The 26,024-nt window shown below is 50.7% G+C and overlaps 1 protein-coding gene across 3 annotated transcripts; it reads right to left on the reverse strand.

Moving 5' to 3' along the window:
• Positions 1 to 6,968: 6,968 nt before the first annotated feature.
• SERPINA5 (serpin family A member 5) lies at positions 6,969 to 24,883 on the reverse strand. Of its 3 annotated transcripts, none has more exons than XM_044932821.2 (5): positions 24,582 to 24,883; positions 11,202 to 11,826; positions 9,072 to 9,342; positions 8,571 to 8,718; positions 6,969 to 8,000 (listed from the first exon to the last, which is right to left on the reverse strand). In XM_044932821.2, the coding sequence occupies exons 2-5, from the start codon at positions 11,806 to 11,808 to the stop codon at positions 7,812 to 7,814; spliced, it is 1,215 nt and encodes a 404-aa protein (XP_044788756.2). In that variant the 5' UTR covers positions 11,809 to 11,826; positions 24,582 to 24,883; the 3' UTR covers positions 6,969 to 7,811. The 3 variants fall into 3 exon arrangements, with proteins under 3 accessions (XP_044788756.2, XP_025126762.3, XP_044788757.2); XM_025270977.3 differs by lacking the exon at positions 24,582 to 24,883 and adding an exon at positions 20,081 to 20,237; XM_044932822.2 differs by lacking the exon at positions 24,582 to 24,883 and adding an exon at positions 12,638 to 12,661.
• Positions 24,884 to 26,024: the final 1,141 nt, after the last annotated feature.

The raw sequence follows: 26,024 nt of genomic DNA on the forward strand, positions 1-26,024 counted from the left end.
ACTCCTACAGCTCAACTCCAGAAAAATAAATGACCCAATCAAAAAATGGGCCAAAGAACGAAATAGACATTTCTCCAAAGAAGACATACAGATGGCTAACAAACACATGAAAAGATGCTCAACATCACTCATTATCAGAGAAATGCAAATCAAAACCACTATGAGGTACCATTTCACACCAGTCAGAATGGCTGTGATCCAAAAGTCTACAAGTAATAAATGCTGGAGAGGGTGTGGAGAAAAGGGAACCCTCTTACACTGTTGGTGGGAATGCAAACTAGTGCAGCCACTATGGAGAACAGTGTGGAGATTCCTTAAAAAATTGGAAATAGACCTGCCTTATGATCCAGCAATCCCACTGCTGGGCATACACACTGAGGAAACCAGAAGGGAAAGAGACACGTGTACCCCAATGTTCATCGCAGCACTGTTTATAATAGCCAGGACATGGAAGCAACCTAGATGTCCATCAGCAGATGAATGGATAAGAAAGCTGTGGTACATATACACAATGGAGTATTACTCAGCCATTAAAAAGAATACATTTGAATCAGTTCTAATGAGGTGGATGAAACTGGAGCCTATTCTACAGAGTGAAGTAAGCCAGAAAGAAAAACACCAATACAGTATACTAACGCATATATATGGAATTTAGAAAGATGGTAACAATAACCCTGTGTACGAGACAGCAAAAAAGACACTGATCAGGAAGTCAGGAAGGTACTTCTGGGCAGAGTCCTGAGGATGTGCTGGTGTTTGTGTTTATTACCTGGCAGTGGCTCTGCAAGGATTAGCTGGGAAAGTGCTAAAACTGAAGAGTATCCAGGCCCTTGGGGCATAGAGTATGAGTGTATGAGAGTCCCCGGGCACTGAAGCTCGGTGGTGGCAGCTGCAGATAGGAGGGGGTGTGGATTCACTGGGATCTGAGCCAAACTGGATAACTCTGTGCTCTGCTTGTGCATCAGAATCCCAAGGGTGAGGGGGGCTTGTTAAACACACTGACTGATTCCTCCCGTAGGGGCCAGGAAGAGGCTTCTTTAACAAACACCCACCCCCCACCACCCCCCACCCCAGTCTCTGGTGATACTGATCACAGACAGAAACACCGGTGTCAGGTGTACGGTCAGGGCCCTGCCCCTGCCTTCAGTTCCGGTCAGTTCAGTTCAGTTGCTCAGTCGTGTCCGACTCTTTGCGACCCCACGGATTGCACCACACTACGCCTTCCTGTCCATCACCAACTCCCAGAGCTTACTCAAACTCATGCCCATTGAGTCGGTGATGTCATCCAACCATCTCATCCTCTGTTGTCCCCTTCTCCTCCCACCTTCAATCTTTCCCAGCATCAGGGTCTTTTCAAATGAGTCAGTTCTTCCCATCAGGTGGCCAAAGTATTGGAGTTTCAGCTTCAGCTTTAGTCCTTCCAATGAATATTCAGGACTGATTTCCTTTAGGGTGGACTGGTTGGATCTCTTTGCTGTCGAAGGGACTCTCAAGAGTCTTCTCCAACACTGCAGTTCAAAGGCATTAATTCTTCAGTGCTCAGCCTTCTTTATGGTCCAACTCTCACATCCATACATGACTACTGGAAAAAACCACAGCTTTGACTAGACGACCTTTGATGGGAAAGCAAAGTCCCTGATTTTTAATCTGCTGGTAATTTCAATATGCCCCTGCCTGGTTTCCTCCAAGCCTCCTTACCATCACCCTACACGGCAGTGGGGAAAATGGACATACTGTGTGTTTGGCTCTGAGTACCTGGGAGCAGAGGCTGGGCCCGTCTCATATTCTTTCACCACACACCCACCAGACCTGCCAGACTGGCCTTCCCAAATCTCCAGCCTGCCCCACCCCAACCCAGCCCAGGTCCCATAACATCAGAAGGAACATGTACCTCCTGCTCAGAGCCATGAATGATTCATAGCACAGCCTCTCTGGGGGAGGGATGGAGAAGCAAGGACCCAGATAGGGGAAGGCTCTGGGACCACCTGCCCCATCCAACCCCCCAGGTATACAATGAATGCTCAGCTTCTAATTCAACCAGAAAATTAGCAGCCACGTATCCCCAGAAGACTGTGCCCACGTGTGCACATATGAGCAAGTAGCAAGCACATCTGGACATGTGTAGGAGCATTATTTTTTTTTTTTTTGTCAGTACTCTTTATGTCTTCATGGAAAATGATCATCAGGAATGGCATGTGGTCTCTCACACTGGATTCTCTCAGTTGGGCAAAACACTTTTGTGTCTGTAGCTGTTGCCACGCAGGGATCATCTCATCCCCACCTCATTCCTTGGGGAAAAGTGGTGGATGGTCAGCTCTGGAGTGGGGCTCTATAGAAAATGGGAGAATGTCATTGATGTCACCCACTTGTCCTCCCAACCCCTTGTGCAGGCGCCTCTCTGCCTCTTCATTAACTGAGACAATATATGCAGAGGACTCTGAGTGGTGTGGGTGCTCAGGAGGTGGCATCCAAGTGCCACCCACTGTTAGGAGTGCTGCCACCCCCACCCTGGCACCCTGCATAGTCTAACTGGTGCTGGTGAAGACTGAGCCTCCTGGGTTCCAGCTGCCTGTATCTTTCGGCCCCTGTCAGTTCCATGAACAGGACACACTCTCCCATTGCTTGGTCTTCACTCACGTTCTGTACAAGCAACAGTCTCCCCATTCATCCCTGCTTGTCCCTCAGCTCTTGGCTTCAATTCCACCCACCTACAGCGCTCTCTCTTGCAGCAGTAGAAGGTCCTTGCCTGTCTCTTGGTGCCTATCCTCCTCCTTAACTAGTCCCCTGCTTCTGCCCCACCCAACCCCATACCTACTCTCTTCTCTACATTTTTTTTTAACATCTCACTGAAAAAAGTCAATTTTCTAGTTTGAAACAATTTTAGATGTACAGAGAAGTTGTGATGACAGTGAAGAGAGCTCTTGAGACATAAACATCTTATGTAGCCGTGGCATATTTCTGAAAACTAAGGAGCGAACTTTGGCATGGTATAGACTCTTTTGGATTTCACTTTTTCCACTAATGTCCTTTTTCTCCTCCAGTCTCCTATCCAGGAAACCACATTATACTCAGTTTCCAAGTCTCCTTAGTTTCACCTGGCCTGTGACAGTTTTTAGGTCTCTGAAATTGTCCTGCTGCCATGACAGAATACCACAGGCTTAGTGACTTATACACAGTAGAAATTTACTCTTTATAGTTTTGGAGGCTGAACATCCAGGCTGAGATCAGGAACCAGCATAGTCAGGTGAGGACTCTCTTCTGCTTAAGTCCTCATGTGGGAAAGGACAAGAGCGAGCTCTTGTGTCTCTTTCAAGGGCACTAATCCCATTCATGAGGGCTCTGCCCTCATGACCTAGTCACCTCCTGATGGCACCACCTTCTAACATGATCACATTGCAGGGTGAGGACCTCAACATGTGAATTTTGAGGGAACACAAACCTTCGGTTCATAGCATCAGGCTTTCCTTGCTTTGTGTGACCTTGACACTTTTGAAGAGTAGGGCTGGCCAGGTATTTTGTTGACGGTCTCTCAGCTGTGGTCTATATGGTGTTTTCTCATGATCAGAGTGAGGAGGTGATGTGTTTGGGGGAAGATCCCACTGAGGCAATGCTCCTTTCTAGTCACTCCATATCAGAGAACCCAAGATGATAACATGCCACACCACTGGTGAAGCTGACCTTGATCATACAGTCAAGCTCCATAACCCAAGTTCATGGATGTCAAGTCTCTCTCCTGTATTCTGTACTTCCTATGCTCGACTGTCAAACTCACACTTCATAGCACTTTGTCATCAACTGACAATGTGACATATTTTACTTTTTGATTTTTTTCCCTCTTTTTCGTTGTTGTCTTTCCATGCTAGAATATAGCTTGCCCAGAGCAGAGATCTTTGTTGATTTTTTCATTTATCTCCAGCACCTGGAGCAGTTCCAAGGGATATTTAATAAACATCTGGGAACAAAAGGATAGCCCTCATTACAGCCTGTAATTCTGTGTATTTGTGTGCATGCCTGGTTATTGCCTAAGCCTGCATCTGCTAGGCTCACCATTTACATCTTTGTCCTAGCTCCCTGCCTGATTCCCTGTAGGAACCCCTTGAACAATAGCCCTCAAATGATAGAGTTAAACAAACAAGGGTAGGCTAGCCAAGGTTGTTCCATGGGGTGTGAAGTGCTTTCTCTGGAGACCAAGGTCATTCTTTCTGGTCTGGGTTTCTACCGGGAATGGTGGGGGAAGGAATCCTGGGCCCTTGAACCATTCCTCTGCTCTCTGAAGTCCACAGGGGGGAAGGCCTCAGAGTGCATGTAGTCAGAGAGGGAAGCGAAGATGGGTTCCTAAGAACAGCAGTGAATCTGGTAATAGCTTCCAAGGAACTCAAAGATGGGTGACTGCTATGGTTTGAGCTATGTCCTCACCAAATCCATATGTTAAAGTCCTAACCCCAGTACCTCAGAATGTGACTATATACAAAGGTGGCATCTTTAAAAGGGTGATTAAGTTAAAATTAAGGTGGGTCCCCATCCAATATGGGCTTCCCTGGTAGCTCAGATGGTAAAGAAAATGCCTACAGTGAAGAAGACCTGGGTTCAATCCCTGGGTCAGGAAGATCCTCTGGAGAAGGGAAAGGCTACCCACTCCAGTATTCTTGCCTGGAGAATCCCATGGACAGACCATGGGGTTGCAAAGAGTCGGACACAACTGAACGACTAGAACTACTACCATCCGATATGACTGATGAAGATTGGAAGGGGAGAAGATTAAGATGGAGAAGATTAAGAGGGAAGCCCATGTGAGGACACAGAGAGAAGACTGCCATCTGCAGACACTAAAGACAGCCCTCAGAGAGAAACAGCCCTGAAGACACCTGATCTCAGACTTCCAGCTTCTGGGACTGTGAGATAATACATGTCTGTTGTCAAGCTGCCCCATCTGTGGGATTTTGTTATGGCAACCCTAGAAAATGAATATAAGGGCTAAGAAAGAAGGTCCAGAGGTGGGTGTGTGTGCATGCCTAGTCGCTTCATTCATGTCTGATTCTTTGCGATCCTGTGGACTGTAGCCCAGAAGGCTCCTCTGTCCATGGGATTCTCCAGGCAAGAATACTGGAGTGGGTTGCCATGCCCTCCTCCAAGGGATCTTCCTGAACCAGGGATCGAACCTGTGTCTCTTATATCTCCTGCACTGGCAAGCGGGTTCTTTACCACTAGTGCCAGCTGGGAAGGCCCCGGATGGGGACAGCCATGCCTATAATGCAGGCACCTATAAGACAGGTCTGGTGGGGTCGATGGAGGAGCAGGTATGGATGGGTGTGAGAGCCCCCCCTAAAGGGCTGTGTGAGGCATCTATGGACACACAGATGGAAGAGCAAGGGCCCGGAAGGGGTCCAGGGAGTGACTTAGGTGTGGTGAGGATGGTCAAACTACCCTGAAGCTCAGGATGAGAGAGAAGTGTCCAGGGTCCCTGTCACTGGACCACAAGCATTGCCCCCTCTTCCCTCCTTGCTCTCCTCCCCATGGTGGCCCTGGTCCAAACTGAAGCCGCCACCATCTCCCGTGCACACTGCAGCTTCCTCAGCCACACTCTGCTTCAGCTGTTCCCCCAGCCAGACGGCCCAGCCCTGTACCCAAATCTGCTGCCCATGAAGCCCTATCTGCTCACTTCAGGTCACTTCTTTGGCAAAAATCTCGCCTGCCCCCTCAGAATGTAACCCTCCTTCTCTCTCTGTCTGAGTGGCTATATCAATCTGTTCATCCCAGGATGGTGAGGCAATTGACTCATGTGAGCGGTGCTGACTCCCGGCTCAGAGTTTCCCTCCAGGCCCCCCCAAATCAGCTGCCCCGAGCCCGGGCTGGTCCCCCACACGGGGGCTTTTAGTGACTATTTGCTGAGTGAACTTTAGACAGCGCTGGACCTTGGCCTGACACACGTGGTACAGTCAGGGCCTCCCCTGACCTTGGACTGGCTGAGTCAACGCTGAGAGAAATATTTGCCAAAAAAAAAAAAAAAAGACTAGGTGTTATGAAAGGAAAAGGCACCCAGGAGTGAGTCAGGCCCCACGAAGAGGCCCCATCCTCCCCAGCTCCCCAAGCCTGAGGCGCACATGCGAGGACAAGCCGCCTGGTGCTGCTTGCAGCATCTGCCCTGCCGCCAGCCAATACTCCTGCCATCTGGGCCCCCGAGCCTGGGCCTCTCACTGGAGGGCTCTGGGCACGCACTCAGGCTGTCCTCTGTGAGATGGGGACTCTGATAGGCATGCAGGGTTGTCGAAGGATCAGAGATCACAGATGCAAAGTGTAGCTGGCACATAGTAAGTGCTCCTACATCAGGGGATGGTCAAAGCTCGGGGTTCTGACCTTAGTTCTAAGGGGCACACACCTGCCACAGAGGCAAGGGTATCCTGAGCACAGGCTCATGAAAAGCAAGCCACGGGCATGCAGAGTGGGGTGAGGCACTCACGGGTCAGACCTGGGGGCAGCAAATTAGGGGACCGTCTGAGACTAAGTGAAGGACTCCTTCACTCATTCATTCCTTGATGCTGGAATGTGCCTGATCCCCTTCATTTGACAGATGGGGAAGCGTGATGGGACTCATGAAGGAGGAGACTGAGCCTACCTGGATGACAGCGGAGCTGGTGCCCTGATGCACTTGACCTGGGCTTCTGTTTCCAGGTCATGTCTGCTCTGCAGCAGAGCCCAAGGCTGAGAGGGAGGTCCTGAGGCCACACTCCCAGGGTCCAATCCTGCCTCTACCACCAAGGAGCTGTGTGACTGGAGAGATTACCTGTTCTCAATAAGGCTCACCTTCCCTATATGTAAAATGGAAGTAAGAGGAGTGTCTGCCTGGTACAGGCTATTGTGAAGGGTAAGTCTAACAATCCAGGTGAAGCAGCTAGCATTGGTCCTAGAACATGGTAAGCTAGGAATGTCACCATTCCCAGCACTGCCTCCAGAAGGACAATGACATCCAATGTTTTCAAAATGCTTTATTGTTATTGCTGACACTAAAATCCACGGTTAGTCATTAGGGTCTTCAAATGACACTCTAGTATTTGCGTCAGGCCTCCATTCTTCCACACCTAGCCAAGCCCACGAGGTTGTAACTTAACCCACAGGACAGTACAATCCCAGGTTGTCCATGTCTACCCAGCTGTCCACCTGCTTTTCTTAAAAGATGAGTGGCACTTAAATGCATTGAAATCAACAGTGATTGGTGGGGAACATTCTAGCCTTTTTATATGATTTCAAGGATTCTTCAGTCCCTCACCTGACATGGGGAAACTGAAGTCCAGAGAGGGATAGTATTACCCAAAGTCACACAGCTGGGACAGAAGCCCAGTTTCATACTCCCATCCCAGCATTTTTTTTCCAAACCATGATAAACTGATAGCTGGTACTGCCAAAAGGTGGGAAGCTAGGCTTAGGGATACACTTTCTGTTGGAAATATCTACTGGAACAATGCTCCTACAGAAATTGGTGGTGTTGGGCTGGGTAACAGGTGCTTAGATTCTGGGCTTCTCTCTGCCACTAACATGCTGTGTGGCCTTGGGCAAGTCAACCAACCTCTCTGGGCCTCAGGGCTAATCTCCACTGATGAAAGGCAAGGGCAAAACCAAATGTTCTCCAAGGCACCCATGTCTTGCATTCATGTGAAAAGAAGCAGTCATCAGTGTTTTAATGATATTCTTAATATTATGATTTGTGGGAGTCTCATTAGTCAACCAAACCTGTGTAAATCAGCAGCTCCCAGCAGATAGACAGCCATCGTGCACACTCATCTTCCACTATGGAGGCCCCTTGAGAAATCCTCATCTCAAGGGCGAGTCACTTTGCCTAAGAAAAGGATGTGTTTGCTGTTCTTCACAATGAGCACTAGAAAGGGCCTGTTGAAGACTATTCTTTGAGAGCCCAATCGGGCAGATTTGAACGTGATGACCATCCCCGTGGCTGCAGCCGCTTGGGTTCCAGACTCATCCACCTCCACCACAGCTTTGTGCACCATCTACAGGGGAGACATCAGGCATCACGGAGACATCAGGCATCACGGAGCCACCAGAGGCGGGGAGATGCCATTGGGGGAAACAGCCAAGCTTCTGCCGATGGCACCACTGTCTGAACCTCTGTGCTCCTGAGCCATGAAGCAGACAGGAGATGAGGTGACTGAACAACTACTGTGCCCCCAGGGCTTAGGGGTGAGTGCTCACATGTTTTTCATTGAATTCTCACTGCCTCTCACAGCAAGGGTGTGACTCTCTGAGTTTATAGAGAGAAAGGAGGCTCAGAGAGGTCTAGTAATTTCTGGAGGTCACGCAGTAAGCGAAGGAGTCAGCATCTGATTCTTAGGTTTGATTGCTTAAGACAAGACACCTTCTGCAAGACACGGTGCTGGATACAGCTTTCCACTGCTCAGAGGACAAGAGGCAAAGTGAAACCTTTGCTTCTTGAGGGAAAAGAGGAGAGAGAGAGAGACAAAGAATATGGAATGAGGGATGGGGTGAATAGAATGGAATAGAATATAACAGAAAAGGATAGAAGTTTCTAGAAGCAGGTGCTCAGGAGCTTCTGGGCTCACCTCAGAGACCCGGATGCTGGAGTGGTTGGAGATGCCGGTCAGGTCGGCGTCGGAGGTGAAGACGTCTCTGATCCCCAGCTTGGGGAGGACTTTCTCCAGCTGATAGGAGCCCTCGATAGAGAACTTCGGAAGATAAAGCTCAAGCCGCCTGGAAAGAGAAGAGGACCTTTTCTTAGACTCTCCGAGAGCACTGGCTCATATTACTGCTATCTCTAGGTTTCCTAATGCTCCTCCAACCTGTTGTCTAGAAAGGAACCCATCCAACTCTGGACTTGGACCTGAGCTGTCCCCAGTGGTCATTGCCCACTCAGATGTCCCACCAGAAAACCCAGCTTCCAGCCCTGCTCCCTCCAGCTAGGGGATTCAGGCCCCGGAGCTGGGACGTCACATGATTCTTCTGGGCTTGGAGGCAGGTCCTGGGCCAGGTGAGTGCTCCCACCACTGCAGTGTGGCCCTGTGGGTGTGCTGCAGCAGGCTGGCCCAGAGTAGTGTGAAGAATACCTCTTCATGGGCATCCTGAGCCACTTCTTCAGTGTTTTTTCCTTCAGGCCATTTTCCACCTGCTCCATTTCCCCCTCGCGGGGGAGAATGAAGAAGGCAGTGGCGTTCCCTTGGTAGGGGACCCCCACCACCTTGCAGGAGAGGTTTCGGTCCAGGAGGTAGTAAAACTGGTCCTGTTGTTTCATCATGGGGACCCGCACCACCGTCTCCGGGGTCACGTAGAAGTCCTGCTCGTGGGTACTTTTGAGGTTGAAGCTTGTCTCCCACTTAGCTACAGATTAAAATGGAAAAGGAATTAGAAATTGTCAGCTACCAATGAAAAGTGTGCTCACAGTAAACCTACCAAAGAGCATCCTCTTTAGAGCAGTATCGTTGGGAGAAGTGACAGCAAAGCCTCTTCAATATAAAGACAAGCCCCTTCTTAATTCAGGGGACAGACTAGAACTTTGTGGGGCTATCCTCCCACATTTGCAAAACAAGGAGGTTGGTTTTCATGTCTTCGGGCACCCTTTACCCTAAATGCTGTTTGTCTGGTTCTCTGATGTTGGTACTCAAGCTCAAATATCCCAGTGAGGAGGGTGAGTTCTTCTCTTTTCCATTCTTTTCCCAATATTGAATTTCAATCTAGGTTTGGAGGAAAGGTTCGTAAGGGTCCTGAAAAAAACATGATTTTTCCTGCTGGGAAGTCTTTGGTTGTGCTTCTTGCTCGTTCTGTTTCATATGGGTATTTTGTTCAAAGTGATACAAGTAATTGCTTTCACCTTCTTGCTAAGTCACTTCAGTCGTGTCCGACTCTGTGCAACCCCATAGACGGCAGCCCACCAGGCTCTGCTGTCCCTGGGATTCTCCAGGCAAGAACACTGGAGTGTTGCCATTTCCTTCTCCATTACATGAAAGTGAAAAGTAAAAGTGAAGTCGCTCAGTCGTGTCCGACTCTTAGCAACCCAATGGACTGCAGCCTACCAGGCTCCTCGGTCCATGGGATTTGCCAGGCAAGAGTACTGGAGTGGGCTGCCATTGCCTTCTCCATTCATCTTCTTAGTAGTTATCAAATATAGATCCAACTCCCATGGGCCAGTTAGCTTACTTCACAGCTGTCCTCTGAAGCCTAGACCTGGACATGAGGACAAGAATTCTTAGAAGGCAAGCTTGATCCTCACTCTCTGTGACCACAGGAAGGGGGTTTGGGTACCAATTTAACTAGTTTCCTCTTTCCCTTTCTCCCCACTCCCCTCTCTATTCTCAGTCAGGCCCCATATAGGGTGCTCAGGACTCAGCATCTAGAAGGAGAAGCAGGCATACAAGCTGAGATGAGTAGGGATATTTACAAGAAATGCCAGGGAGACAAAGATGGGGAGACTGACTCTCAAGTGGGGGAGAGAAGACAATTCAGAGGAATAGGTTCTTGTCCCAGAATTTCTGGGCTAAGGAACCAGCTCCCAGGAAGGCACAGAGGTGAGGATGTGGGTGCCTCGGAGCAGCTGGCAAAAGCCCTCTAAGGCACGTCTAAGACCCACAGTCCTTCCCTGAGTAGCCATGGTGTCCGTTTCTTTGGCATTGTGGCCTTGACAAACTCATGCTTCAGAGTTTATGTGGATGCTGTGGCTTTAAGTGTTCCTGGGGGCCCAAATAGGAGCTGGCTTTTCCCCAGTGGAGGAAACAGCATCAGGCTCTTTATATCACCTGAAGCACTAAGAGGGGCTTCCCTGGTGGCTCAGCAGTAAAGAATCTGCTTGCAGTGCAGGAGATGCAGATTCAACCCCTGGGTTGGGAAGATCCCCTGGAGGAGGGCATGGCAACCCACTCTGGTATTCTTGTCCACAGAATCCCATGAACAGAGGAGCCTGGCAGGCTACACAGAGTCCAACACAACTGAAGCGACTAAACACACACATACGCACCAAGAAGGCTAAGAAGGCATCGTCTCACCTGGCTGACTGTTGACTTCACTCTATCATCAGGGACCAGAGAGTACTAAACCCACTCCCGCTCGTTTATGTGTGTGGGAACTGGTTTTGTTTCGTCTTTTGTTTTGTTTTGGAGGGATTGGGGGTTTTTTGTTTTGTTTGTTTGTTTTTGACAAAAAGCATCTGCAAAGAGAAAGTTCAGATTCAAGCCCAAGGGTCTTACCTTTAAAGAAAATGTAATTCACCATGACCATGACCTCAGTGCCATCCAGGCTCTTCATCAAGTCCACAATCTTGCCTTTCGTTTGCTTTGCCACGTAATCGTTGATCTTCTTCTTGGCCCCTTCGGGGTCCTCAAAGTCCGTGGGGAAAGTGTCTGCCAGGTACAGAGTCCTCATGGCACCCAGGAAGGCCTCCTGGATGGGCAACCTGGGCTTGGTGAACAGGGCGCTGCCCAGGCTCAGCTGGAGGCTGTCTCGGGGCTGCTGGAGCTCGCGCAGCAGCCTCTGGGAGGCGCTGTGGAGCTCCTCCTCCGAGCCTTCCCCCGGGCCAATGCCCAGGCCTTCCAGGATCTGCGCTTTCGTGTTGGATTGAGCACCCAGGGAGAGCATGGCCAGGCTCACGGTGATGCTCAGAGGGGAGAAGAAGATGTTCTGATTGGGGGCAGCTGCGGCCAAGGCCCTGTAGAGGTCGAAGACAAAGTCCCTGCTGCCTGGCGGCGCCGTGGTAACCGCTGGCGGCACCTCCTGGATTTTCTTCTTTTGGGAGCGCCGGAGGGTGGCCATCCGCGGCCCGAGGAGCACCAGGCACAGGAAGAGACAGAGACGCATCGTGGCTAACCCCTCGTTCTGAAAGGGAGAGTGGGAAGATGACCTCAGAAAGGCTGGGTGGCTAGCACATCCTTTCCGTGAGAAGTTCGGAAGATTAGGGGCAGGGCTGACCTTCCGAAGGGGGAGACCGTGCCCACCAGCAGCCTCAGAGGGCGATGATGAACCCCAGCGTCTGGGAGGGAGTGAGGTTTTAGAGAGCACCAGAGGGGCGGAAGGACAGAGGCTCGGGGATGTGGGTATCTATGGCAGGGAGAAGGACAAGGCAGAGGAGTGAGACCCCTGTGGGCACCGGGCAAGAAGACGCTTCTCATCCATAGGGAAGTACCCATCACAGGGGACTGAAGATTCTGCCTGCTCAGCAGCTCTGAGGTTACCAGGAGCTGAGCAGCCTGTATCCCTGAATGACCCCTATCCCTCACTTTTTTTTGCTGGGGCGTAGCATTTGCAATACCTCATTTCCTGCTATGAGCTCAGGGTAGCTACTCCCCGTGGTCTCAGCCACACTGCTGGATTTGTCCCTGTTCATTCGGAGCATCCAGGTGGTGGGCAGAGCGCCAGGCTCCTGTGCTTCATGAGTGAACACAGGATACCATCAGTCTCCCTCTCCTTCCCCAGGGGCTGCTCTAGGACTCCATAAAGCCACCCAGTCCCTCATCAGAGGCACCTCCCTCCCTTAAGGAAATTCTGTCCTCTTACTGTTAGCTCCCAGGGCTTCCCTGGCGGCTCAGTCAGTAAAGAATCTGCCTGCAGTGCAGGAGTCTCAGGTTCAATCCCTGGGTCGGGAAAATCCCCTGGAGAAGAAAATGGCAACCCACTCCAGTATCCTTGCCTGGAAAATCCCATGGACAGAGGAACCTGGTGGGCTGCGTCCACGGGGTCGCAAAGAGTCGGGCACAACATAGCAACTAACACACACAGTGTGAGCTCCCAGACTACCCTCTTCTTCTGTGATGGGCTGAATTGTGCCCCCCAAATCCATACACTGATGTCCAGAACCCCAAGACCCCCAAATGTGACTGCGTTTGGAGACAGGGCCTTTAAGAGGCAGTTAAGTTAAAATGGGGGCTTCCCTGGTGGCTCAGAGGTTAAAGCATCTGCCTTCAATGTGGGAGACCTGGGTTCAATCCCTGGGTCGGGAAGATCCCCTGGAGAAGGAAATGGTAACCCACTCCAGTACTCTTGCCTGGAGAATCCCATGGACAGAGAAGCCTGGTAGGCTACAGTCCTCCTGCTGCTGCTGCTAAGTCGCTTCAGTTGTGTCCGACTCTGAGCGACCCCATAGACGACAGCCCATCAGGCTCCCCCATCCCTGGGATTCTCCAGGCAAGAACACTGGAGTGGGTTGCCATTTCCTTCTCCAATGCACGAAAGTAAAAAGTGAAAGTGAAGTCACTCAGTCGTGTCCGACTCTCAGCGACCCCATGGACTGCAGCCTACCAGGCTCCTCCTTCCATGGGATTTTCCAGGCAAGAGTACTGGAGTGGGGTGCCATTGCCTCCTCCGAGGCTACAGTCCGGTGTTGCAAAGAGTCCGACACAACTGAGCAACTTCACTTTCTTAAGTTAAAATGAGGTCTTTGGAGCAGGGCCCTGATCCAGTGTGACTGGTGTCCTTGAAAGAAAAGATTAGAGAACAGACTTATGGACAAGGGCGTGTGAGGAAGGAGAGGGTGAGACGAATGGAGAGAAGAGCATGGAAGCAGATACACTAACATATGGAAAATAGCCAATGGAAATTTGCTGTGTGACTCAGGGAACTCAAACTGGGGCTCTGTAACAACCTGGAGGGCTGGAAAAGGGTGGGACGTGGGAAGAAGGTTCAAGAAGGAGAGCACATATGTATACCTATGGCTGATTCATGTTGATGTATTGATATAAATCAAACCAATATTGTAAAGCAATCATCACTCAGTTAAAAATAAATATAATCAAGGATTTAAAAAAGAAAAAAAAGAGATTAGGACACAGACACACGCAGACTGAGGAGTGACCACATGAGAAATGTGGGGACACAGGAAGGAGCAGGAGACAATCACAGACAAGCCAAGCAGCAAGGCCCCAGGAGGAATCTGCCCTGCCAACACCTTGACCTTGGCCTTCCAGCCTCCAGGACTGTGAGACCATGAACGTGTGTTGTTTGACCTCCCCGGCGCTCTTCTTTGCCTCCCCCAGATAGGAGGCCCTCACCTCTTGTCTCTCTACAGACTCTCAGGTGGGCCCTGGGGCTCTGCCATCATTCTGGCCTGTCCTCCACCCTCAGTCTCTCCCCTGCCACCTACCTAGACTCCCCCTGTCCACCCAGAAACTGTTCCTGTGCCTGGGCCTCCTAAAGCCCTCCTTCCACCCACTGTGAACAGCACAGACTCTAAAGGCAGCACCGGGTTCAAATCCCAACCTCACTGCTCCTCCAAGTGTGATATGGAGCAAGTGTTGCTGCCCCACCTGTAGACAGAGGTCAGGACAGAACCCACACCAGAGGTGGCTGAGGCTTTAAGGAGTCCACATAAGCAATGGCTTGGAACTGGGCCCTATGCAGACGTGCTGTCCAAGTGTGAGCTGGCAGTGTGGCCATGATGGACCAAAGCCCCAGTCGAGACCCCTGCTTCCCCGGCTATACGCAGGGGCACATGCTTTCCCACACACGCTCTCACGGGAGCCCAGTGGCAGCCAGACAACTAATTCCCATGATGGGCCCGGTGTGCATCCCCTTCAGCTGGGTGTGCTCCTCCCCATGGACACCATGTCATCAGGCCCCCCAGGCTCAGGGCGAGCATGGCCACAGAGTCACAGACCCACGCAAAACCAAACTCCAAAGGGCCCCCCACTGCTGCATTGGATATGGCTGGTGGGAGGACACCAGTGAGCCTGGGGGTCCGTGGACCCTCCTGTCTTTGAATGAAACTGATGGACTCAAGCAAGTCACACTCAGCACTCCTGGCCTCCAAATTGTACCTGAGGGCCTCTCGCCTTCTGAGATGGCCCACACTCTGTGGATTGTTTCTACCAGGGCTGTTCTCATCTTCTGAGACAAACCAGATTCTGTCTATGGAATGTGTGTCAGTTTAAATAAATAAATCTACTTCTCACATTATCAAAAACAAACAAAAAAATAAATTACACCTGAGCCCACAAAGGAAGATCATTTAGGATGTTCTGTCTGCCGAACCTCCAGTGACCCTGAGCCAAACACAGTGGCTTCAGAGGTCCCGGTGCCCATGGGAGGCCCAGGTCCACTGCCAGCACTTGCCATTGCTGGGTGCTGTGATGTCTCAACAAACATCAGTTCCTTTAGCCTTACACACATCCATGGAGGCAGGTTCGATTACGGGCTATGAGGCAGGAGGTAGATGTACTCCCAGGGGAAGAGTGATTGGAGATTCATTTTCTGTGGACCAAAACTCCAAGATGAGAATAGCAGGACAAGTAAGGGAGCGGGCTGGACCCTACCCAGAAAACACATGTTTCTCTTTCTTGAAGTCAGGAGACCTCCCTGACCACACATGACCAGACAGGCTTCTTGGAGGGCCAAGGAGTGATGTCAAGAAATGCTCTACCCATGAGCCTCCTCGGTGGGATCCATCTTGGCTAAGAGATGCGTGTGTTCACATGGGAAGACCCTGAGCTATGCCAAACATGGACTGTGAACCAGGAAATCAAAATTGTTGGCCAAAGGAAACCTGGAAGAAACGCCCCATAAAAGTAATTCAAACTGCCATGAGGATGCGAACTCAGTGACTCTCCCTCTGAGTGTGCCTGTGTGTCTATCCACACTTACTGTACTCCTTTTCCTCCTAATACTTCACTTATTTCACTACTTTCCATTTTGTGAGAATTCTTTTTTGCAAAGCAGAAGGGCAGGGCCTTGTCACTGACCACTGGTCTAGTGGCTAGGATCTGGTGCTCTCACCGCCGTGACCTGGCCTCAGTCTCTGGCTGGGAACCCAGGCTCTGCTCCAAGACGGTGCAGGCCGAGGCCACGAGATCAGCTCCGTTTTACAGACGGGTCGTCTGAGGCTCCGAGAGTTTGAGTTACTCGCTAGTAGTGGCAAAGCCTGGGCTCAGACCCAGTTCGGACCCTGAAAGCTCATGCTCTGAACCGCCACATCATTCAGTTCCCCAGATCCCTGGTCCTCCCCTGTCTGTGCTACAGCCTTCCAATTTTGTATTCTCTGCCTCTGCAGAGAATTGAGAAATGGTCTGGGGACTCTGCTGGTGGCCCAGTGGTCACGAATTTGCTTTGCAGTGCAGGGAACATGGGTTCGATCTATGTTCGGGGAACTAAAACCCCACATGCTACAGAAAAACCAAGCCTATGCACCACAACTATTGAGCCTGGGTGCCATACTAGAGGGTCTGTGACCTACATCGAAGGACCCATAGGATGTAATAAACAGCCTGTGTTCCCCAAGGCAGCCAAATAAAAAAATAAACAAGAAGCAGTCCGAGTTTCCCATGCTGACACTCCCTTTTTGTTCCCACTTTGAGACTGACCTTCACGAAGGTCTTTAAAGAGCATGGGTGGGTGGCGTGATCACTGTGTCCTTTAGTCCGCGGAGTTTTAGAATCATCAGTGTAGCAGGATGCTGCTTAAGAAGCAACTCAGTTCAACCCTCCCTCTACACCCACACACAGATAACACTGAGCTGATAATTACCATAAAAGAAATGCTTTCAAAGAATTGTTACAGGCCACAGAGGAGTTTCCTGCTTGGACAGCGGAGCCCAGGGGCAGCAGTCAGGGAGCAGGAGTGAGAGTTCCAACCTCCCAGCATCCTGTCCCTGGCAACAGTCTGGTGACCTTGGGCCAGGCCCTTCCCCTCCCAGGCCTGGAGGTCTGGTGCTATGGCCCCACCACTGGCCACCCCTCTGAAACACCAGCAATCTGATGGACTAGAGCTGCTTCTCTCAGGCTTCTCTGGGGAAAACCTTGCTCCATTTAGCTCTCTCCCTCTTATTGATGCCACTATTTATTAAGGACTGATTAAATGCTCTCTAAATATAACTACTTCATCTTTACCCAAAGTACTATTAGTCCCATTTTATAGCCAAATAAACTGAGTCTTCTCTGATGGCTCAGTGGTAAAGAATCTGCCTACCAATGCAGGAGACGTAGGTTTAATCCCAGGGTTGGATAGATCCCCTAAAGAAGGAAATGGCAATACACTCCAGTATTCTTGTTTGGGAAATCCCATGGACAGAGGAGCCTGGCGGGCAACAGTCCATGGAGTCACAAAAGAGTTGGACCTGACTTAACAACTAAACAACAGCAACAAACTGAGGCTTAGCAAAATGGAATAGCTTGTTCCAGCCAGTGAGTAATGGATCTGGGTTAAAATCCAGACTCTGACTGGTGTACACGCTGCCTCTTGGCTCCGATTTATGAGGATGACATGCTGTTCCCCCTCTTCTGATTCCCAGGTGTCTCCTAACTTGTTCACCTGAAATAGCTCATTCATGTTTCTTGTCTGCCTGCAATGCAGGAGACCCAGGTTGGATCCCTGGATTGGGGAGATCCCCTGGAGAAGGAAATGGTAACCCACTCCAGTATTCTTGCCTGGAGAATCCCATGGACAGAGGAACCTGGTGGGCTACAGTCCATGGGGTCACAAAGAGCTGGACACAACTGAGCATCTAACACTTCACTTCATAGCAACATGGAGTTGGTATCATTGTCACAATTGTCCAGGAGAGGAAACAGAGGGTCAGAGAGGTTACTTTTGCGATAGTAGAGGCCTGGGGGTGCTCATTTCAGGTTTCTGAGTTTCTAAGTCCAGGCTTTAAAATTGCACTCATGGGCCTCTGGGGGCAAATATACAGCTTACAGAGTTTCGTGCCAACCTTGAGCCAGTGGAAAGTCTTCAGGCTCTGTGAACCTGGCTCTCAGGAGACCAGCCCCCACTGAGTGCTGGCAGAGCCTGGCCTGGCTGACCCTCTCCTGGGTCCCTGACGCCAGTGTGTCTGCAGAGATGCTCCCACGTGTCAGAGGGAAGACAGCAAATTGATCGGGCTGATCTGGCACCCCAGGCCAAAGGGACTTGCGATGACAGAGGTTGGGCATCGGATAGGCAGGTCCTGGGCGGTCCTCCCACTGGTGCCCCACCATCCAGCCTGGAAATCTGCTGGTGTTTATTCCAAATGTTAAGCAACAAAGTCCCACCAAGGTCGACTTTGGACTCAGCTGTGGGAGGTGGCCATGTGGCTCAGGAGGGTCTGTCTACTATCTGCTAATTACACAAAGAGAGATAGGACTTGGAGCCCAGGCAGAGTGGGAGAGATAAAACACAACTTCCCCTAGATCCCACAGACCAGGGGGGAAGAGCTTTCTGGAATCAGGGGCCTGGGCCTTTCTTAACCTCCCTCTCTATCTCCAGACCATCAGCAAGGCTTGTCGGTTTCTAGCTCTGAAATCTGCCTGCCTTGCCGCATTTTCCTTGCTATCATCCCAGTGGAAGCCTCTTTTTCCTGGACTCTGCTTCTCCTGCCCCTGAGAGCCATTCGACATACTTAAGTATATTCTCAAATAATCCCCTTCGATCACAAACACGGGCAGGGCGCTCCCTTGCCTAAGGACACCATTGCTGCCCACTGGCTCGGTAAAACCTAACTGTGATTACACGATAACCCGTGAGGCTGCCAGCTCTGTCTGGCTCTCACCAGCTGCACCTGACCAGCTCTGTCCCCCAGGACACACGTCTTGTTTTTCAGTTCCTAACACAGAAGCCCTGTCCCAGTCCTGGGCCCTTGTACACTCCACCTTCCCTCCTGGAAACCTTTCCCTGCCTCTTTCACTAACGCCACCTGCTCTCTGGGTCCAGGCTTCCACTTATCCTGATGGCACCCTGTCCATACCTGGCCATACCCTCACCACTGCTATTCTCTATAAGGGCTCCTTTGCCTGTTTCTCTCATGGCTCCATCAATTACAGAAGTGAAATTACATATGTGTGTGCTGCGGGCTTCTTTTGTCCAAGCCTTTCCCCAACTAGAATCTGTGCTTGTAAAAAAGGACCTCCATCTCTATTGGTCCCGCCATGACGCGTTCAGTCAAGAGGTGGTGCTCCAGCACTCCTGTGGAATGAATGGATGAGTGGATGGATGACTGGACTCGGGCTCCTTCTCTGTAATTCAGAGGTGTTAGAACATGTGCTGGCCACCGAGTCATGGAAGTGAGCCAGTCTGGGCATCCAGGGCTGAGCCCTGGCATTCCTGGGGCTAACTTGCCAGCTAACCTTGAATAACTTCCGCACTGAAGCTCAGCTTCAGTTTCCTTTGTCTTTCTTTTCTAATACTTTATTGAGGTCGGACTGACCTGCCAAAGGCTGTACATATTTACTGTACACAATTTGATGAGTTAGGAGAGCAGGGACGTACACACCTGTGAAATCATCCCTGCCATCCACCACTTCCCAAAGTTCCCTCCCACCCCCTTTATTCTTTAAGCTGTGGTTTCTTGATCTGTCAGTACGATGTTGGCCCAGAGGAGCAGTTTCCCTTTTATTGTGTTTCATGTCCAAAGCCTTATCTTCAGAAAAACTGAAAATTCCACTCACTGTATGTCTACATTTTGCTTACTTAGCAAATGGCCAAATGACCACTCTGGGTGGCAACCTCCTGGCAGGTCAGCCTTATCTTAGGGAAACAGATTGTATTCGATCATTTTTCCTGATTTCTGAAGGTGAAAGATTCCAGGCACAGAAAACAATAGAAGCTATGGTTTGTCCAGCATGTTCCGGGGACCAGACGTTGTGTCCCCCACTTAGTTCAGGGTTTCTCAGCCCTACTGGCGCTTGGAGCCAGGTCATTCTTTGCGGTGGGGTCTGTCCTGTGTAGCATAGGGTGTTCACAGTATCCCTGGCCTGTCCTCTCCTCCTGGAAGCCAACAGCAGCACCCAATCCAGTTATAACAACTAAAAGTGCCTCCAGATGAAGCAGTGCCCAAGAGGCAAATCACACTTGGGTGAGAATCACTTTATTTAATCTTCACAATCACACCCTGCAAGGGGTACAATAATTTATATCTTATCCACGGGAAAGCTGAGACTCAGCCAGATAGAGCATTGTCCCCAGGACTACACAGCAGGGGCGGGGTGGGGGGGGGCACACACACATATCTCAGAGGCCCTGGCTTCCTCCCTCCCCACCACTGTCCTGCTCACCCTGGGACACCTCCAGAGTTTTTAAGCCCTCCAAATGCCATAACTCCAGAGGCCATTCCCACCCCCCCCACCACCACCCCAAGCCCCACAGGTCCTCGGTCCACATTGCCTGTACTTACTCTGTCCGGTGATGAGCGTGCACACAGCAGAGGCGACTGTCGTAGGGCTTGGTAGAGAACTGGCTGGACTGGAGCCAGCTTCTGTCACTGACCAAGCAGAGCCCTGACTGCCTCTCCCCTGGCCCCACCCCTTCTGTGGCTCCTCCCCTTCCCTGGCTCCTCCCTGTCCAGTCGTTTGCAGGGCTGAGCTCTGATCAGGACCAGCCCCTCACTGCCCTGAAAACCCTACACCAGCCACCAATTGCTATGGCACAAACACCCTAGGCGGACCAGGCTGGACAGGTGACCAGCTGTCCAGACACAAAGAGAAACACCCTTCCAAACCCTCTTTAGCTTTGTTTCCTGCAGCCAATTTGCTGCAGATCTGGGGAAATGAGAGCCCAAACTCTATGCAGGCTGTGCACTTACAAGGTTCATGGACCCCTACAGCCAGCTCCTGGTGGAAATTAAATGTATCAAGAGGGACTTTGCCTAGAGAATCCCATGGACAGAGAAGCCTCCATGAGATCACAAGAGTCAGACTTGACTTAGCGGCTAAACCACCACCACCACAATGGCTGAGATGAGGGATCACTGTCTCCACCCCTCTTATTGCACCAGTAACTGAACTGAGGCTCAGAGAGATGAAGGGACTTTTCAGAGATGTGCATCAGTTAGGGACAGAGTGGGGCTGACTGCTCAGGCTACCAGCTTCAAGGCCAGTGTGTTTTGCAAAGCAAAAGTCTGTCCCCAGGATTTCTGTGGGCTCAGTTGAACTGTCCTTTTCTACCTTGACATTGGGGCTTCAAAACTCAGCCCCACTCTTTCAAGACTGTTTTCAAGTTGTGGGGTGTTGGCTCAACCCTTGTTTCATTGCCAATGTCCTCATGCCTGGGGCTTCCAAATAACTGGGGTGTACAGTGTGTGGCCATGACCCAGAAGGCTGTGTGAGTAAATGTGGGGTGTGCAGTTGGTAGAGGAAACAGAGGGTCGGGTATTACCCAGAGAACGTGACCCTGCTGCTCAGCAAACAGGGTCCCTCTAGAACCTCTGAGACATCTGCTTTCTCGCCCCATAATTTTGGACCCAGTTTTGGCCCTTTATCTAGTTGAGTACTTCCAGCCGCCCTGCGAAGGGGATAATACTGAACTTTGCCTCAATCTAGAGACAAGCACAGTCACTACCGGGCTTTGTAGTGTGCTCACGACCTTCGCCATGCACTGGAGGATGGGTGCTGGAACCCCTAAGGAATCAGTGAGAAGATGGAAGTCGAGAGAGGGTAGGTGATCAGCCCAACGGCACACGGCTGCTAGGGAGAGGCCTTAACAAGGGGAGACTAGGTCTCATTTTTCAGGCTTTGTTTTCCATCCATCATGCCACGTGATGTAAGCAAGAGTCCCTCATCTCATAACCAAGAACTTCCCAAACTATGCTTTCTAGGAAGGAAATCAGTGTTTGTTACCTTTTGAGCGTCTCTTGCAAGAACAAAGTCCCACACAAGGAGATCAAACCAGTCAATCCTAAAGGAAATCAGTTCTGAATATTCAATGGAAGGACTGATGTTGCAGCTGAAGCTCCAATACTTTGGCCACCTGATGCAAAGAGCCGACTCATTGGAAAAGACCCTGATGCTGGGAAAGACTGAAGGCAAGAGGAGAGGGGACAACAGATGATGAGATGGTTGGACGGCATCACAGACTCAATGGGCGTGTATTTGAGCAAACTCTGGGAGATAGTGGAGGACAGAGAAGCCTGGCAGGCTGCAGTCCATGGAGTGGCAAAGAGTTAGACACAACTTAGCAACTGAAGATGGAGGAGGCAATGGCACCCCACTCCAGTACTCTTGCCTGGAAAATCCCATGGACAGAGGAGCCTAGTAGGCTGCAGTCCATGGGGTTGCTAAGAGTCGGACACAACTGAGTGACTTCACTTTGACTTTTCACTTTCATGCATTGGAGAAGGAAATGGCAACCCACTCCAGTGTTCTTGCCTAGAGAATCCCAGGGATGGGGGAGCCTGGTGAGCTGCCATCTATGGGGTTGCACAGAGTCAGACACTACTGAAGTGACTTAGCAGCAGCAGCAACCGAAGAACATCAAAGCTGTGTAGTATGGATAACAACAGCTTCCCAAAGATATCCATGTCCTAACACCCAGAACCTGTGACAGTAACCTGATAGAACAAAAGGGACTTTGATCTTGAAACGGGATTGGGGAGTACTGTTATGGATTTCACAGGTGAGTCCTAAGTGTTATCATAAGGGCCCTTCTTTATGAGGGAGAGAAGCAGAATCGGGGGGAAAGAGAGAGCAGAGACAGAGGAGGAGAGGGAATCAGTGTTTGTTACCTTTTGAGAGTCTCTTGGAAGGAGACATGATCAGGGAAGCAGGAGGAAACAAACAATGGGATGTGGAGCCTTGGGCCAAGGAACTCCAGAAGAAAACTCTGCTGACACGACATCTTGATGTTGGCCCAGGAAGACCCATTTTGAACTTCTGACCTCCAGAGCCATAAGAGAATAAACTTGTGTTGCTTTACCCTGCTCAGTTGGTCCTAACTGGTTACGGCAGCGATGGGAGACTAGTGTAATACCTTAAAACGGGCTTCTGATGAAAGATGGGGCTAAACGAGATGCTGAAAAGACTTCTCCAGCCCGTGTGTATGTCCGTGGAGGCACCCCAGGTACCATGTCCCAGGCTTACAGTCTAGGGACTAGCTTGAGAATTTGGGGAATGGGGCAAGCCCTGACTCCCCATTGCCACTCAGGTTCTGAAGGAAGGGGGGCTGGGGACGGGAACACTTGAAAGAGAAAGTTCTTAGGGTGTCTCAGGGCATGGATTAGTCTGCTCTACCAAAACAAAAGACTACAGACGGAGGGGCTCACACAAAAGAAACATGTTTCTCAGTTCTGGTGGCTGGAAGTCTGAGACCAAGGTGATGTCCAGGTTCGTTTCTAGTGAGATCTGTCTTCCTGGCTTGTAGATGGCACCTCCTTGCTGAGTCCTAACACAGTCCCTCCTCTGTGCCTGTGTGGGGACAGAGAAAGAGGGGGAGAAAGAAGAAGCAAGCTCTGGTGTCTCTTCCTCTATTGAGCACACTTAGTGCTATGAGATGAGGATCCCATCTTTATGACCTCACCGAACTTGAATTACTTCCCTGAAGGCCCATTCACTGGGGGTTCAGGCTTCAATATACAAACTTCTGGAGGATACAATTCAGTCCACAACAACTGGGGTGAGATAGGATGAGCCAGTGGCCAGGATATGGGGATTTTAAGGACTGAGTAAGTCATGCTAGATTTATTTTTCCATTGACATCAAGAGCAATGAAGAGCACTATTCCCAATAGGTGAGTTTCACCCTGGGCAGAACTGAGTTCTGTCACCCCCAAGTGAGTGTGACAACGTGGAACAGAAATGTCTTTCAATGGGGGCTCTTACTATTCCACCTTCTTGGTCCCCATGGCTGTCAGCCTGCTTTACCTGCTCGGGCCACCTGCCATCTCTGGCGGGCAGGTGGAGTTGTGACCCTGCTCTAGGGGAGAATTGTGATAAGAGATAAAATGAAATAACAGTAGCGAGCATTTGTGGAACAGCAAAGGTAGGTGCTTTAGGTACAGTGACTCATCCAGAGTCTACTCATGCGTTAGGTGCCTCATCTCCATTTCACAGGCAAGGGAACTGAGGCACAGACGGGGGACCCAAGTCCCGCATCGGGTCAGAGGTTCAAGCGCATCTCCTCAAAATTGAAGACTTAACCACCAGCATTTCAGAAGGTGACCTGATTTGGAAATAGGGTCATTGCTGATGTAATTAGTTCAGGTAAAGTCATTCAGAACGAGGCCGGGCCTTTAATCCAGTATGGCTGACGTCCTTGTAAAAGGGGGAAATCTGGGAAGAGACCCCCACACAAGGAGAACACCATGTGAAGACAAAGCAGAGATCTACAAGCCAAGGAAAGATGGCCAGGGAACCCCCAGGAGCCAGGGGAGAGGCCGCAACAGATGCCCCCTCCGAGCCTCAGAAGGAACCAACTCCACCATTCTGCCATCACTCTGATCATGGCCTACTGGCCTCCAGAAGGGTGAAATAATACACTTTCTGTTGTTAAACCACTCAGCTGTGGTCCTTTGTTAGAGCAAAATTAGTACACTAACCAACTCGTGTACTCGGTCATGGGTCGAGTGCAGGTTCAAGCACAGGCATTCTGCCTCCAAAGTCCAGCTCTGTGCTCAGATGCTCACGGCCTCTTGGTAACACCCTGAAAGCACTTGTCACTGTGCCTTGCTCGCTGCAGATGCTCAGGGCTTGGAAACCATTAGGCTTAGATCTGCTCTGGCTCAGAGAAGGACACTTCACCTTCCCAGGCAGCCAGGGATGGAACAGACACTGTCCTGCCCTTCACATGTCTACACGTTCACAGGCTCCGTCAGAGCTGGGGGTTCCCAGGCCTGGATCTTCCATGGATCCCATGTCCATCTGCTCCCTACCTCTATAGATGATGCAGGATTATGTACCCACTTACAGGTGCGGAAAGTGAAATCCAGAGAGGTAAGAGGTTGTCCTCGGTGCAGGTAACAGAGACGCCAGGAATGCAGACTTTCTGTCCCAGCCCAAGTTTCAAGTGCCTCTTCTCGCATTGAGGAAATACCCCTGGCTTCCTGGCTAGTGGCCAGTCCAGTCTTTGTTAAAGGAGAGAATGAATAACCAAATGAACCCGCGATGTTTCTCTCCACACTTGCTTATGAGGGCGGGGCAATTCATCCATCCACTGGCATCCGGGTCCCCCAGGCTCCACCATGACACTCGTGACACTCCCTTGCCTCCCTCCGCTCTCCAATTGCAAAGTGAAGAAAGACTGTGCCTTTCCTGCCAGAGGAGAATGACAGAAATCACCAGCATACCCCACCTCCCGACACTGAACTCCATGCCCACGGTGTGCCTCCCAAGTAGCAAAACAAGGGTCACACACAGCCCTGTAGATTTTTTTTTTTTTAATGCTCCAAAAGGACATTTTGAAATCTGAGAAGCTGGACTAAATATTTACCCAATCAATTCCTGGGGTGTGTCGGGGGGTGGCGATACAGAACAAATAACATGGGGACCTTGCTCAGGGTACAGCCTCTTCCATTCATTCATTCAGTCACCAACCATTGGTTGGGCCTGAGTCACGTGCCAGACCAGACGATCAGCACTGGGGTCAGGTACTGAGGTGAGTGAAGGGAATGCAATGTGAACAGGGTCCTCCCTCTGAGATGTTCCGTCTAACAGGGGCCAGGATTGACCCAGTGGGAGGCAGAGATTAATGTCAGCCAGCTATGTTTGATGGTAGGAAGACCGTCTGCCTTAGGGACAGCAGGAGGCGCTTGTTGGAAATCCTAATAGATTCTCAGAGGTGGGGAAGGGAGCGTTCTGGGTGATAGGGATCTGAAGGGACAGAAGCCCAAAGGTGGGAAGCTATGGGCAGCCTGGGAAGACATCAGACTTTCCATGAGTGCAGTCACTGGGTGAGTGAGGACAAGAGAGGGGTGGGGGGCGGGAGAGGCAGGCAGGGACAAGATTGGGGGGGGCCTTGACTACAGTTGGAAGAATATGAACTTTATCCTGGAGGCAATAGGGAGCCAATGAGTGCTTTTGAGCAGAGGAGGGAATGAGATGAGCTTAATTAGAACAAGAAGGCATCACTCTCAAGGGGACTGCACCCCTCTCCTCCCCTTCCTCATACCAGAGCTTCACTTCCTCACATCACTCCAGCAGTGTCATTGCCATGGTAACCCCAGGCCTGCATTTCTTCCAGGCTTGTCTGGGACTCTTAAATCCACCCACCCCTGCTGCTGTAGGGGCAGACAGGGAAGTGAGTCAGCCTGCGCTTAACTATCTCTTGCCTGGCTGTTGAAAAATAGAATCCAACATCCCAGCAGGTGCAGGGGGAAATGGACCAATTAAACCAGGGTTGGCAAGAAAAGAG

This window comes from Bubalus bubalis, chromosome 20, assembly GCF_019923935.1.
Source record: "Bubalus bubalis isolate 160015118507 breed Murrah chromosome 20, NDDB_SH_1, whole genome shotgun sequence".
In the NCBI taxonomy this organism is placed as follows: Eukaryota; Metazoa; Chordata; class Mammalia; order Artiodactyla; family Bovidae; genus Bubalus; species Bubalus bubalis.

Bases quoted from the DNA above. Each gene is read 5' to 3' on its own strand.
- SERPINA5 (XM_044932821.2), bottom strand. From the start codon at position 11,808: ATGCGTCTCTGTCTCTTCCTGTGCCTGGTGCTCCTCGGGCCGCGGATG. The intron at 9,343-11,201 runs GTAAGACCCTTG...TTTAATCTGTAG, and splicing joins GAATTACATTTTCTTTAAAG to CTAAGTGGGAGACAAGCTTC. The intron at 8,001-8,570 runs GTGAGCCCAGAA...TCTCCCCTGTAG, and splicing joins CCAGCATCCGGGTCTCTGAG to ATGGTGCACAAAGCTGTGGT.